The 14540-nt window shown below is 31.7% G+C and overlaps 1 protein-coding gene and 1 long non-coding RNA gene across 2 annotated transcripts; one reads left to right on the top strand and one right to left on the bottom strand.

Moving 5' to 3' along the window:
- Window positions 1-409: 409 nt before the first annotated feature.
- Window positions 410-9503, top strand: Rpt2 (26S proteasome regulatory subunit Rpt2). The gene is made up of 8 exons (XM_088233909.1): window positions 410-490; window positions 585-872; window positions 988-1158; window positions 4579-4893; window positions 6247-6347; window positions 7216-7312; window positions 7847-8056; window positions 9260-9503. Exons 1-8 carry the CDS (start codon window positions 488-490, stop codon window positions 9392-9394), a joined length of 1320 nt encoding a protein of 439 aa, XP_088090035.1. The 5' UTR covers window positions 410-487; the 3' UTR covers window positions 9395-9503.
- A 57-nt stretch (window positions 9504-9560) lies between these two features.
- Window positions 9561-13608, bottom strand: LOC148276715 (uncharacterized). The gene is made up of 3 exons (XR_015823672.1): window positions 13250-13608; window positions 13054-13175; window positions 9561-9735 (listed from the first exon to the last, which is right to left on the bottom strand). It is a non-coding gene; the product is annotated as an uncharacterized LOC148276715 (long non-coding RNA).
- Window positions 13609-14540: the final 932 nt, after the last annotated feature.

The raw sequence follows: 14540 nt of genomic DNA, 5'->3' as shown, positions 1-14540 counted from the left end.
GATTTAGAAGTATTTTATTTGTGATTTAAAACATAAAGATAGATCTTCGTACCTACTTAAACATGATAGACAAATATGCAAATTGAAAAAAATATTGAAAACGTACGTTTGTTGTATTTTACTGACGCCTAAACAATTTATTCACAATTTTCCAGCACAGAACCGCAGTAATTATATAAGTGAAAGAAAAGTTAAAAAAAAAAAAAGAGTAAAGTAGACCCACAATAGTAGCAGAAATGTTTGTACAAGAAAAGTTTAGAAAAAAAACTCATTTGTTACTTTCATTCCGCGTTACTTTCATCCCCAGTTTCCTTTTTATGAGAAAAAAAGCGACCCTTCATAGTACTTACGTAGTGGTTTTAAAATAAATATTATTTTAAAATAATTCATATTTTAAAACTATAGCAACACTACAGTTGTCGGTGAAGTTGGATGACGGTGTGATTTTGTCAAAAAATAGCATAATAACTTGAATCTTTGATTAGTAATGGTACATATTTTCGCTTTCAATAATAACAATTTTTTAAGCATTACACGCATTTATTAATAATTGTGCAGTTTTATTATCGCTTTTTGTGTATTAGGGTCAAAATCAATCTGGCGGAGGTTCGGGTGGCGACAAAAAAGATGACAAGGATAAAAAGAAGAAGTATGAGCCTCCAATTCCAACCAGAGTTGGTAAAAAGAAGCGGAAGACTAAAGGTCCTGATGCAGCTTTGAAACTTCCCCAAGTAACGCCCCACACTCGTTGTCGTCTGAAATTATTGAAACTCGAAAGAATAAAGGACTACTTGCTTATGGAGGAAGAGTTTATTAGGAACCAAGAGCGATTGAAACCACAGGAAGAAAAGATCGAAGAAGAAAGATCTAAGGTACTTTTAATAGATTTAAAGGTGTATTTGTGATCAACATTCCACATTTAATATTTGGTCCGGTAGCCTTCTAATAATTGCAAAGCCTTCTAATAATTTATTTTTGTATTGCAAGGTTGATGACTTGAGAGGGACCCCCATGTCTGTTGGTAATTTGGAGGAAATTATTGATGATAACCACGCCATTGTTTCCACATCTGTTGGGAGCGAGCATTACGTCAGTATTCTCTCTTTTGTAGACAAAGATCAACTGGAGCCTGGATGTTCCGTTCTTTTAAACCACAAAGTAAGTGCAACCCTTTTAATTAATTCAGTTCTACATCCATTAATCTGACATTTAGAATGATTTGCAAAATTTATTTTAAAATAAAATTAATTTTATTGAATACTGTGCAATACTAGATTACAATATCATAATTTCAGCACCTAATGATGCATAGGGCACTACATTTGTACACCAACCGCAGCGTATCTCCAATCATGTTTGTTACACAAAGATAAGATGATCAGCCTTACGCCTCAGGTGTCAGTCCAGAGACTGAAACATTCTAGTGTATTTCTATACATACTATATTTCATGTCAACCGGGCCGGGGATCGAACCCGAGACCTTTTGCATATTAGGTAAATGTGTTAAGGAGGATTAATACCATGATATCGTCGGTGATACTACAATACCGCATAACCTCAATTTTATATGAAAATATTTTTACTGCATAAATTTATTCTAGTGATTAAGAACCGTTAGTTTAAAATTATTGATATTTTTACTCTTTGTAATGCTAAAAGTATTCTTATCTTCCAATGAGATTTGTGGTCCCGTCGCTAGTAGCTCATACTCGCAGCTCAAAGGTCCGTGATTCGAATCCCACTCCACCCTGACTTGATTCCCATTTTCTAATGAGGAAGTTCAGTGGTTTTTTTCAATTTTTTTATTTGTTAATAGACTGTTAAACTAAGTCAAAAAATTATTTTTTTTGTTAATAGACAGTTAAACTAAGTCAAAAATTTTTTTTTTTAATTTTTACATATCGTATTATCGGCGCTACGATTCTTTAAAGTTTTGTATTTCTGAAATAACTCCGCGTGTGGCGTCAGAGGTTCATTTCCGCTTATTCTCATTCAGTTCTTCCTATTGGTCCAGAAGCGACCAGCAGACCGGAAATCTTCCATAGCTCTCAGATCATAGGTTGATTCACATGAACCAGTGACGTCATTTAAAGTAGTGCGTTTTTATCAAAATATTTTTTATTATTTTTTCTGTACATTTTCAAGAAACTTTGCCGTACAATTTAATGCTCTAATTTTTACCCCGCGTAAGAAAACATTTTTTGTATCCAATTTCCGTGGGGCTGAAGTTCCTCATTGTGAGTAATTTACAACTCGTTGAAATTGGCCCTAAAAAATAATGGGATATTTCATTGACTTCAATTTTGTTTTTTTTTTTTTAAAAGAAAATGTCTTTTCAATAATACTTTGAATGTTTCTATAAAATCTTTAGAGATAATCTTTTTTTTAAATGCTTTTTGTGCCAGGAAATATTACGCAGGGGTTAAAGTAGAATTAGTGCTAGGATCTTTTAACAAAAATGCATTCAGCATGTCTACTATGGTTTTTTAAAATGTCAAAAGCATCTCAAAATGTTTCAAGATGTTTTAAGCCCGTTTTACATTGGGCATAAAATGGTACAAGATCTTGTGCACGTTCTTGCGCAGGTTTTTGAACAATAATTATTGTACCAAATCTTGGGCCATTTTATTAGCTGTTTTACATTGGGCAGTTTCTTGCGCATAAGCATGCGCAGTACATTGTATTCGACGCCATTTACTGTTTGACATTTGACAGTTCGCAAATCGAGCTATTTAGTGACGACGCCGTTACTGACAACTAACAATATATTATTATTTTTGCGATCAACAACCAACCCAAGGCTTCTAAATCAACATGGATTGTGAACATTTGCTCTTAGCAGCTTTTGCAATATTTACAGTCTGCAGTGTACCTAAAATGTTCTTCCTAAAAAATGACAGAAAAACTCAATGCCAAAAAAAGATTTGATCTCAACTATTTTAACTGTTTTCTTCGATTATTGAAGGCATAATTTAAGAAAAATGGAAAAAAAATATTTTAATAACTTTCCTCTTCAATTAATTATCTTCAAAATCATTGTTTTAGTATATTTTATTTAAATGCTTTGTCTTTATATTTGAGTACCAATGTAGTTTTTAATCGAAATTTCAAGAGGCGTAATCTGCCGGTCAAAAATAAATTATATTTTAGTTATACACCACTTATAACTGAATTTTTATCAGAAATATCTTTAAAAAATACATAATTATCTCATTTATGTTTTTTTCATATTGCAAAATTTGAAAAGATCCGCGTTTTTAAATAGCAAATTCGTATTATATTCTTACTTTTCATCAGACTTACAGACGTAACATTTGTATTGTTGGGTGCGCAAATATTGGTTGAAAATAATGCGTTCTATCTTTTTCTGAATTTGACCACAGATTTATTTTATTTTACATAGATACTGGAAAAACATACAATTTGGAGATATTGAATTCTACGATATAATTATCTACTCAGTGTTTCTCTTTGCTTTTGTAATAAATGTACAATTTTGAACTCGAACCTATGTACAATTTTCTTTATTATAAAATAAACATTTAATGACAATTGTGTTTGCTCTATAAAATATTATTGCTTATATGTTAGTACTTTTAATTAATTTAACATCAAATTTATACTTGTGTATCGGTTTTTTTTTTTTAATAATTCTTAAGATTTGCTTTGTTATATGGTTACTTTGTTTTAATTTTCTTGGTTTGATAAAAATAATACCCTACTATAGTAGTTAATGTGTGGTTCAATATTGTGTTATAAATAATTTTGCATGAATCCTTATCAATCTTCTAATTCTTCCCAATATGTATTTTTTTGCAATCTTTTTTGTTACCATCTTAGTATTTTGATAAAATATAAGTTTCGAATCCATCATTACACCCAAATATTTCATTTCACCAACTTCATTCAATTTTTCATTATCTACTACAATTGACAGCATTATTTCTATTATTTTGTTTACTATATTAACTTTCCTTCAATTATATTGTAGTGTTTTTCACATTCATTAAATCAAAAACTGTGTAGAGTTATAATTTTGATACAAATAACCTAATAAATTCATTTTGTTTATTACTCACAAATATGAGACTGAAAAAATAATTCAACCATTTATTTTAGGAGTTAACTTTCTGACTTTAACAGGCATGGCATTCTCTAGTGAAATACATATAATTACTAAATACGGCGGCAAAATGGTCAAATGACTGATACACCTTAAAGTAAAGTTTGCAGGAGAGCTTTTAATTTTTTTTTTAAATGATAACTTTTTTTTATTTTGATCAAATGCAAATTATTAGGGCTAGGCAGGATAAATACCAAAAAAAGATTTGATTATTAATCTTAACGAGGATTCAATAAAATAAGTATAATTTTGTGTGATATGAATCCATCGTTTTCCCATGTCAATGCCAAAGTTTACGTTTGATATCTACGGGCACCGGCTCATAGAATGCAGCTTAAAATTTTGAGAAAAGTTGTACATGTATAGAAATCAATATTGGCTATTGTGGCACATCAATCACTTTTTACCATTAATATATTGTATAATTTTATCTCTTCCTTTTATTTCTCAATAGGTTCACGCTGTAGTCGGTGTATTAGGCGATGACACAGACCCTATGGTGTCTGTAATGAAATTAGAAAAAGCACCCCAAGAAACATACGCCGATATTGGAGGTCTGGACACACAAATTCAGGAAATTAAAGAGTCTGTAGAGCTCCCTCTCACCCACCCCGAATATTACGAGGAGATGGGAATCAAACCACCAAAAGGTGTTATCTTGTACGGACCTCCCGGGACTGGTAAAACTCTTCTCGCCAAGGCTGTTGCCAATCAGACTTCAGCCACCTTCCTTCGGGTTGTTGGATCCGAACTCATCCAAAAATATTTGGTAATTTATCAATTTATATATAAGAAAACTTACAGCCAAAAAAATATTTTAAATGTCTTAAATAAGTAGCCTGAACAAGCTTTTTTTTAAAAGGGAAATTGTTGATATAAAAAAAATGGCGTGATGGTAGTACATACGTACCTACAGTACATAGTACAGTACAGTGCAAAACATAATTATAAAATTTAAAAAAATACATATATTACCAGGTAAAAGAAACTAAATACAGTAAAACCCTTGTTTTACATTTTTTAAGGGAGCAACAAAAAAGTATAAAACTGAGGAAAATGTTAAAGTGAGGAAATGAAAAATGGATGGAAAAAATTAAATTTCTTAAAAATTTAATTATTGTATAAGACTACTAAATATACTGCAGAAAAATTGTAGGAACTGTCATGATTGGGGATTATTCATATTTACAAATGATTTAATTAAAAATATTTTGTATTTTTTTCAAGCAATACTACAATTTGTTTTTTTTATTGAATGAAACTATACATGTTTAAATAATTTTATCTGGGTACTTAACGTAATTAGCATAAAATGCATACAACGATATTTTCCCTAAATATTGGGAAATTTTATATATATGGTGTTATTTTTTTTAGTATGGCACCACAAAATTTCAACTGTCATTTACATCGCGGCATCGGAACTGTTTAAACTATCTCCTTTTCACATTATGTTTAGAACATCAAATAAAATTTCTATTGCCAATTTTTTAAACTTTCTGCATCGTAATTTATTGATGCAAAGACTTTATTATTCCTAAACATGCGTCAACTGCATGTCACTATTTAGTAAAATGACAAAATTAGACACTTAAACAAAATGGTCAATTACACTGCACCTACTTTGAATTTTGAGACAATAATTTACACATTTTTTTTATTTACCTCGATTTTATTCTCCATTCACGCGGCGGCGTGCGGCTCGTCTTTTGACAGATCAAATGAGTCATGAAAAAATTTAGGCCTAAAACCGGGATTTTGATAAATGTAAAAGTTAATTGGGGGGAATATTTGAATGAGAATGTATGGGAAAAAATGAGACCTAAATATTTCGGTGTTAAAAGCGGGAAAACGTAAAATCGAGGAACATAAAAATAAGGTTTTACTGTACATACCTATTTAATTAAAATTTGATAATGCTTCATCCATACATGTCTTCTTTTTTTTTTAAGGCTTCAGTTACAATGAAATGTGTTGGCCATCAAAACTACCGTTCTAGCTAGTTTGAATTTTTCTGAGCACTGTTTTTATTGTTAGAATGCGGAATGTAATTATATGATATTTCCTGACCCCCATGAGACTACTGTAATATACACATATATTTTTTACTCCTGGGTTTTAGGGTGATGGTCCTAAATTAGTACGTGAACTCTTCAGGGTAGCAGAAGAACATGCTCCTTCCATAGTCTTTATTGATGAAATTGATGCAGTTGGAACTAAACGGTAAGGACTGTTTCTACATTGTTCCAATTCATTTACTTATTTTCAAAAACATAATGGAAAAAGCAAATTATGATACACTGCCAACCAAGAAAACAGAATAGCATTGAAATTTTGACAGTGCCGCTTCAGACATATTTAGCTAAAATATTATTCTACTCATTGACATAAACACTTGCAATTTGGTTATGCATCGTAGTAGATCTTGGTTGTCTCTGTCGAAGACAATTATCAGGGACAAAGAGACAAATCAATCAGAATATCTGAAATATGTATGCGACCACCAATCATCTGAAAGAAGTGAACACTAAAATAAATGTACTTCCTCGTGCGAAACGATTGTTGTGTAGACAATAAACGTAAATGTTAATCAATTATTATAAATCTAAAATAAAGGATTGTTTTAAAATAAAAAAATGTCACCCTCGTGGTGTGGTGGTCAGCGTGTTTGCCTACCATGCAAGAGGCCTCGGGTTTGATTCCTGACACGGTTGACATGAAATATTTATTTAAAAAAGTCTAAAAAATATTTTATAGTCCCTGGAATCTTACCTTCATGTAACAAAAAAATTTATCAAGATACACTCCCATTGGTGTACCAATGCAGTGCCCTATGCACCATTAGGTGCGGAAAGGAAATGATGATTTCAAATTATTTATTTAATACATTCATGTACATTGCAAAAATATATTCAAGGCATACTTAACACAAAAAAAAAATTTTGATGAAGATAAAATATCCTCTAGGTTTGATAAAAATTATAGGAAGTAAAAAAATATATTACATATTTACTTGTGGTTAAATATATATTTTTACCATTGATAACAGTTTTAGTGAATTAAATACATTTAATAAATGTCTATTTTACAGATATGATTCAAATTCTGGAGGTGAAAGAGAAATTCAAAGAACTATGTTAGAACTCCTGAATCAATTGGATGGATTTGACTACAGAGGTGACGTCAAAGTAAGCCGTTTAATGTTTTTTTAAAGATTATTAAATAGAAGAAATTTAATTAGTCAATTAGCTCTGGGGTGATATTCCAAACGCTCTCGCGGTCGTAATACACACTTTTATTAGGTGTTTTCTACGGCCACGAGAGTGGTTCAGTATAGCACCGCTGGAATCATAATTACTAGCTACCGCCTGCCTCCGCGGCGCGAGGGAAGGAAGGTGCGTGGTTAGATTCCCGGTGAGAACACAAAAATTAAAATGTGATTTTTAATTCACCACTGCAATTCGGCCATTTGGCCCTGCTGTGGTGCAAAAAAATAATACAAATAATAGAATCTGACAATTATTTTTAAAGAAATATATTTCTTATAATTTTTACCCAAATATTTCAATTTTGGGACCAACATACATGTAACTCAGTATGGGGGCTCACTGTTGGGGCAGAATAGGGTTCGAACCTCCGATTAGTTAAATCTGCATCTCTAGCTACAGGACCACAACCCTATTTCATTATTATACTATGTAACCATATTTGATTATGTTCAGGTCATCATGGCTACAAACCGAATTGAAACACTGGATCCCGCTCTTATTAGGCCCGGGAGAATTGATCGTAAAATAGAATTCCCCCTTCCTGATGAGAAGACAAAGAGGCGGATTTTCACTATACATACTTCACGTATGACCCTCTCGACTGATGTTAACTTATCAGAACTTATTATGGCTAAGGACGATCTTTCCGGCGCTGATATTAAGGTATGTATATTTTACCAACTCCATTTCTATAATGGATTATGCATAGAATTAAGAATAGTCCAGAAGGAGTGTAGAATCATATTTGAATACATCGACTGTGTCCAATAATTCCCCCACTTTTTTGCCGCGCACATACGTTAAGTCGCCGGGTAATGTTGCTTGATGGGAAAAAAAATAATCGTAATACAAATGTAAGGTTAAAAAAAAAGCAATCGGTTAATTTCTCCAAAATTTTATTGTGCACGCGGAAACATTGATTGACACAACAGATTAGATAAATAAAGGGTCATTTATTATTATTATTTTGCACCACAACAGGCCAGGAGGCCCAATTACAGTGGTGAATTACATCACAGAACACCCAGGCTTGAGAAAAATCACATTTTTAAATTTTGTGTCCTCACCGGGAATCGAACCCGGAACCTTCCGTGCGTGAGTCAAGCGTCTTGACCACTACACCACGGAGGCCGCCGTTAATAAGAGTAATTGAATTTATGAACTTTGAACTTAAAGTATAAAACATTTTATTTGACACAAAACGGATATTTTTATATCATGTTAAATACTATTTGATGTTTTAAAGATAATGTCGTTCAAATGTCCCCCACGGCGTTGTTTAATCTGAGGTCTAATTTTTATTAGTTCTTTTATTAAATGAGCAAAGTAGAGTAAAAAAAAAATTTCCCTGGCAACACTAACGAAACTTCCATTTTGTTTCTTCGACAATCTGACAGTTGGAAAAATAATTTAATTTTTAAATAATTTATTTGCTACTTAAATATTCGTTTGTTAATTACACATGAAATGTGATGCCATCCTGTTTCTTTAAGATCCTAGCAGTATTTTTACACTTTTAAAGGACACAACACGGCATAGTTGAATTCAAATCAGGAGTTGCGTACTAAGCGATGTCTACAAAGAAACTAATGTGGCAAAACGTAAACCTACTTATTTATGAGTAGTTAAGTCGCCTTCTGTTTGATGTGCGCATGCGGTTTCTGGACTATTCTTAATTCTATGGAATTATGTATTTTAATTGGGAAATTATCGTAAAAAATGTGTACATTTCATTTTATTATATTTCACCGTATTCATCATCATTCCTCCGTCATTACCCCAGTAGCAGTGTATCAGCTATCATTTACAGTGAAAAACTTGAACTTTCTTACTTACCATTGTTGATATACTGAGATTTGTTTTTAGGCCATATGTACTGAGGCTGGCTTGATGGCGCTAAGAGAACGTAGGATGAAAGTTACAAATGAAGATTTTAAGAAATCAAAAGAAAGTGTCCTCTATCGCAAGAAGGAAGGAACCCCAGAAGGCCTTTATTTGTAAAGGACATATTTCTCCAGTTTACAACTAAAATAACTGCTTTCATTGTGTAAAATCAGGAAACACAATATAATCATTGTATTAATAAACTAATAAACATTTTTTTAATAGATACTATATTTCATTTGTTTTCTATGTGTAATCCATAATTTATTATATCTTTTTCATATTTAGAATGAAGTTGTGTTTTGATTTCTTGATGGTGTAGCTTTTGAATAGTGGAGACTTGTTTTATGCTATTGTGGAGTAGATCGTTGTCGGCACATATTTGACAGTTGGCCATTGTGGGTTTTCCTTCACTTTGGATTCCATCTTTGGTAGAGTTAGATAAAGGGGTGTGGAAGCTGTAAAGCAAAATTATATTTAAGTGCTTTGATAAAAAATATGTTTTACTGACATAAATGATAATGTGGACGCACATATGCGACAGTGGGGAACTGTCCCAAGGAGTTGGGAGTTTGCCGCAACATTATGACAGTAGAGATTTATGTGAGAATGGTTAAAAATTGTATTTTAGTGTCATCTGTGGATAGTTGCGCGAGTCATTTATCAGTTCCAATTATTCTGCAACAGTTTAAAACAATATCGATGGTAATATTTTACTTTTTCAATGTCACATGGCATTGCGGGCTCGCATACCTAAATATTCATTCATATTAATTTTTGAGGATTTACGTACAGTTTGTGACCCCTGGAATATGAAAATATTTTTTAGGTAAAAGCATTAACTGTCAACTGTCAAATCATTAACTGTAATTATATTTTTTTTTACTGATTTCTAGGTTTATTTTTATTTATTTATAATTTTTTAAAAAACCTATTAATTTATTTGGTTCATGCTGAATCATTTTTATAGTGTTATTTTTGTGAAAAATCCCCTCAAGGGCACTGCACAATAAACATTCCAACACATCCTGCAGTACAGAGCGCATAGGTGGTAGGGATTCTAGTTCCCCGTTTCCAGGATCGGGTTGTGGTCCCATGGCTAGTGTCTCGGACTCGCGGCCCATGGTTCGGATCCCACTCTACCCCAACTTGATCCCATTTTCTAATAGTGAGTTATTTACAACTCGTTGAAAATGGCCCTCAAAATGAAATATTTGGGTAAATCATAAGAACGCGAATATTTCTTTTTAAAAAATAAAAAAAGGAAGTTCAGTGCTACGGGAAATTGGATACAAGAAATGTTTTCTTACATGTCGTAAAAATTAGAGCATTTAATTGTCCATCAAAGTTTCTCAAAAATTTACGAAAAATTTGATAAGAATGAACTACATACTTTAAAAGGTCACAGGTTCTGGTCAATAGCTGTTTAGAATAGCCAATCAATTATGTGATGTGGATAGATTTCCGGTTTCCAGAAAGCTATGTTTAGCGTGTTTTCACACATACCAAGTTTCTTCTAAATGTCAGCTCAACTCGCCAACGACATCTCGTGACGTCACGAGCAGAGTAATTAACAACATTCTTAAAAATCATAGCGATGATAATATGACAGTTAACTATTTTATTTTTTTTAAATTTTGGCTTAGTCTGATAGTATTTTAACAAAAAAAACTACCGAACTTCCTCATAATGTTAAATTTTAATAATATATAGGAGCTAGATAACACATTTTGCAACTGCAGAGTGCATAGACAGTTGGAAATCCGACCCCTATACATTTTTCAAAAAAAAAAGCAATTTGATTTTTTTTTTTATAAATCGTTTACGGATAAAATATAAATTACAACATGTCCTGCAGTTATAGAGCGCATGGGCTGCAGTTATAGACTTTTCTATATTCCAACCGCCAATAAAGATTTTCAGCTGAAATTGAGTTCAAAATAATTTTATAGTCAATTTCATTTCCATAATATGAGAGGTTATTCCCACGTATCTGATATATTTAGTGTAGGGTATTGTTCCTATAGAACAAGCCTTTTGAAGTTTTTCAAAGATGGTGAATGGTAATTATATTTATTTATTCATGCATTTCATATACAATTTTTTGTTCACTTTGCCTAGCTGTGTGAAACAGTACTTATGATTTTCTTGTTGTTTTACTGTAGAATGTTTTATTATTTAAACTTTCTACTGAATATGCTGTATAATTTTTAGGTTATTTTTTTAAATATAAATCTTGTATAATTTTTGGTGTGATTTAAATTTTTTTTTTTTTATAAATCTTGTTTTTAATATTCATGTTTTGGAAAAAAAAAATATTAAGCCAAATATGTTAATATTATAAATATTTTTAAAAGGCAGATTTGCCGTTTATGTTAATAAAATAAATAAAATAATACTACCAAACATCTTTCAGCTACAAAATGCATTGACAAATAGAATTCTAGCGACTTAAAAAAAATATTTTTTAAAATCCATTGAGCAAAGTAGTGAAGTACCAGTAATAGTTTGGCAAGTATAGCTTGCCCACCACATACCGCACACCGCATCTGAGGACATAAGTCTCCTTGGCGGTGCCCACATACACAAAAAAATTTGCTCGTCGCCAAAGAGAAAATCTTACCGAAGGAGCTCTCCGTTATCTGGTAGCCTTAGCATCTTTGTGCTGAAATAAAGTAATCCAGAAGTACACAATATGTACTTTATTGGATTGAGAAAAGAGGGAAGTGAATTCTTCACTAACATGATTGGACATGATTAATTCGCCGAAAAGATTACAAAACTTTTTAAAAGATTTAAAATTATTTTTGGAAGCCTGTATATCTGATAGGACCTATAACAGGGCCACGGATAGTAGCGAGAAGCTCCATTCGGTAATCATAGTTTGGCAAGTATACACGAAACAATAGCACAAAAAGAAAACAGTAAAAAACTGAACAGAGCATTATTTTTAACATATAATAGTAAACAAGATTATGATAACCAGAAGGTAGCTATTGTGGATAGTCCAGCATCCGATATCCTCTGCCTAGTTACTGTAAACACGTGGTTAACAGCCGAGGCTGCGGCTTGAGGCTGGTAACTTTATGGAAGATTGGTGATACACATGTGTAGGTACCAATGGAAGATGCCTATTGTTATTTTCAATTGGTAGTGTGTGTTACATTCAATATATATGTGGTATGGGAAATTTTTTACTATTTGTAATTTTAAATCAAGGTAGGGTAAGTACACTTTTAGTAGTACTATTATAATATTACATGAATTTTGTTCTAGATACTTAAATAAGGCACTTTGTTGTCACAAATAAACACATTCTTAAATAGCACAGGAGCACAGTTATACATGTTTGAAAATTTTAACTGTTTCTCCATATATTGGTTAGAATAAAATGTACAATATAAAAAGTTTCCAAATGATAGTCTCTTTTTTTTGTTTATAACATATCTACACATTGAGGACTTTCAAATGTTTTTAATAATTGATAATATATTTGCAACCAGTTTCGAAGATGACGCGAAAACGATGAAACTGGTTTATTCCAAACTTGTGATCGCTCGTCTTTGATTTCTATGACAATTATTATTTATTGAAGTCTTGCATCATGGATTTTAATGACAAGAGAGTATTCGAAAGTATAAACCACCATTTATTCCTCATTACTTTGATAACTTACTGTAAGTATAAAAAATATTATTTTTTTAAGATGCTCATAATACGCGATGTATAAACATCGAAATGTTTTTAAGTATTACAATAATAGCAAGTTATCTTACCATCGTATTCCGTGATAAATCCCTAAATCAAATCCACTTTTAAAACCTAACTGGTAGCCAATATCAAACCCTTCTTGAAAAACCGATTCTCTTCCAATTGCTATACCCTCTCGGTATCCAGACTGAAAAATAAATAATAACGATTAGTAAAATGAAATGTGAGAAATATCCACACTGATAGATTTAAAATAGTTACGTTTTCTGCAGATTTTGTTATTTTTGTCCAATCGTTTAATTTCTCCTGGTCGTTTTCTCCACGGTGTTTATCAACAGCCATTACGAAATATTTTGATTTAATTTGAAAATATCTGAACGCATCAAAGTTAAAGCCGACAACAGTCACTCGTCATCACCGGCAGATAATATATTGGCAACTGTCAACATTCAACGTATGTTTCTTTAAGTCTGTGCTGTCAACAGTATCAACTTATCATGAATCGTGATGTCATCTGTCACACAATCTGTCATACTTGACTTTCTCGTTATTTACACCAATTTACACTGATTGTGCGATATTAACATAAACAAAAAAATACAGAGACTATATTTCCTTCTGACATTTGACCAAAAACATGATTGGTTGAGTACTGTATTTTTTTTGTTATCAAACTGAAGGGCCGTTTACACATAGATAATACAATATATATTATGACAATATTGTCTTGTTCTAGCTCCGTGAACAGCCCCGAGCCCCGAGCCTCAACCGCACTGGACAGAACACTGAGACCACGCTGAGACAATACGAAAATTCAGCCGCAGTTCACACGTACGTGAGCGCTGCGAAAATAAATAGACGGTGGCGTTTATTACGAGCAAGTTCACGAAAAATATTATTTATTTTATACCAAAATGAATTGAAATTAAAACATTTAAGTTTGTAAGTGAAAATTCTTGATGGAAGTTCATTGTAATTTATTATATAAATAAAAGACAAAAGATACTTTAATCCACAAATTTGGAATATCCAGTGACCTGTTTCATCGTTTTCGCGACATCTTCGAGACTGGTATCTTTATTAAGGATTTCAATGTATTTATACAAAATAGAGGTATAGATAGATAGATAATTCAAAGTTATATGAAAGTAAACTAAATAATGTTAGTTTTATCTTAAGGATAATGATCCTTAAGATAAAACTAACGATTTGATAATGATCAAAAAAAAAATTCGGGTTAACTAATGAGTTGATATAATGCTATTTTAATGAGTTTAAGTATTTTATTTTATTTGTAGTGTCTCATCCTTCGTAAGTGTGATTTTTGTAAATTATGATTTCTGAAAAACAATCTGAAAAATAATTCTGTTTTGTATAAATACATATTGAACTTCTTAATAAAGATGCCAGTCTTGAAGATGTCGTGAAAGCGATGAAACAGGTCACTGAATATTCCAAATTTGTGGATTAAAGTATCACTCGTCTTTTATTTATATAATGAATTAAAATTGTTTAAAACAAACTTTATAATAAAAACGATTTTTTCTGCTGC

This window comes from Micrasema longulum, unplaced genomic scaffold (assembly GCF_059751315.1).
Source record: "Micrasema longulum isolate JH-2025_06_02 unplaced genomic scaffold, ASM5975131v1 h1tg001159l, whole genome shotgun sequence".
NCBI lineage: Eukaryota > Metazoa > Arthropoda > Insecta > Trichoptera > Brachycentridae > Micrasema > Micrasema longulum.
Note: the sequence above shows the minus strand (reverse complement) of the source record. Positions and strands in the feature narration are given on the sequence as shown.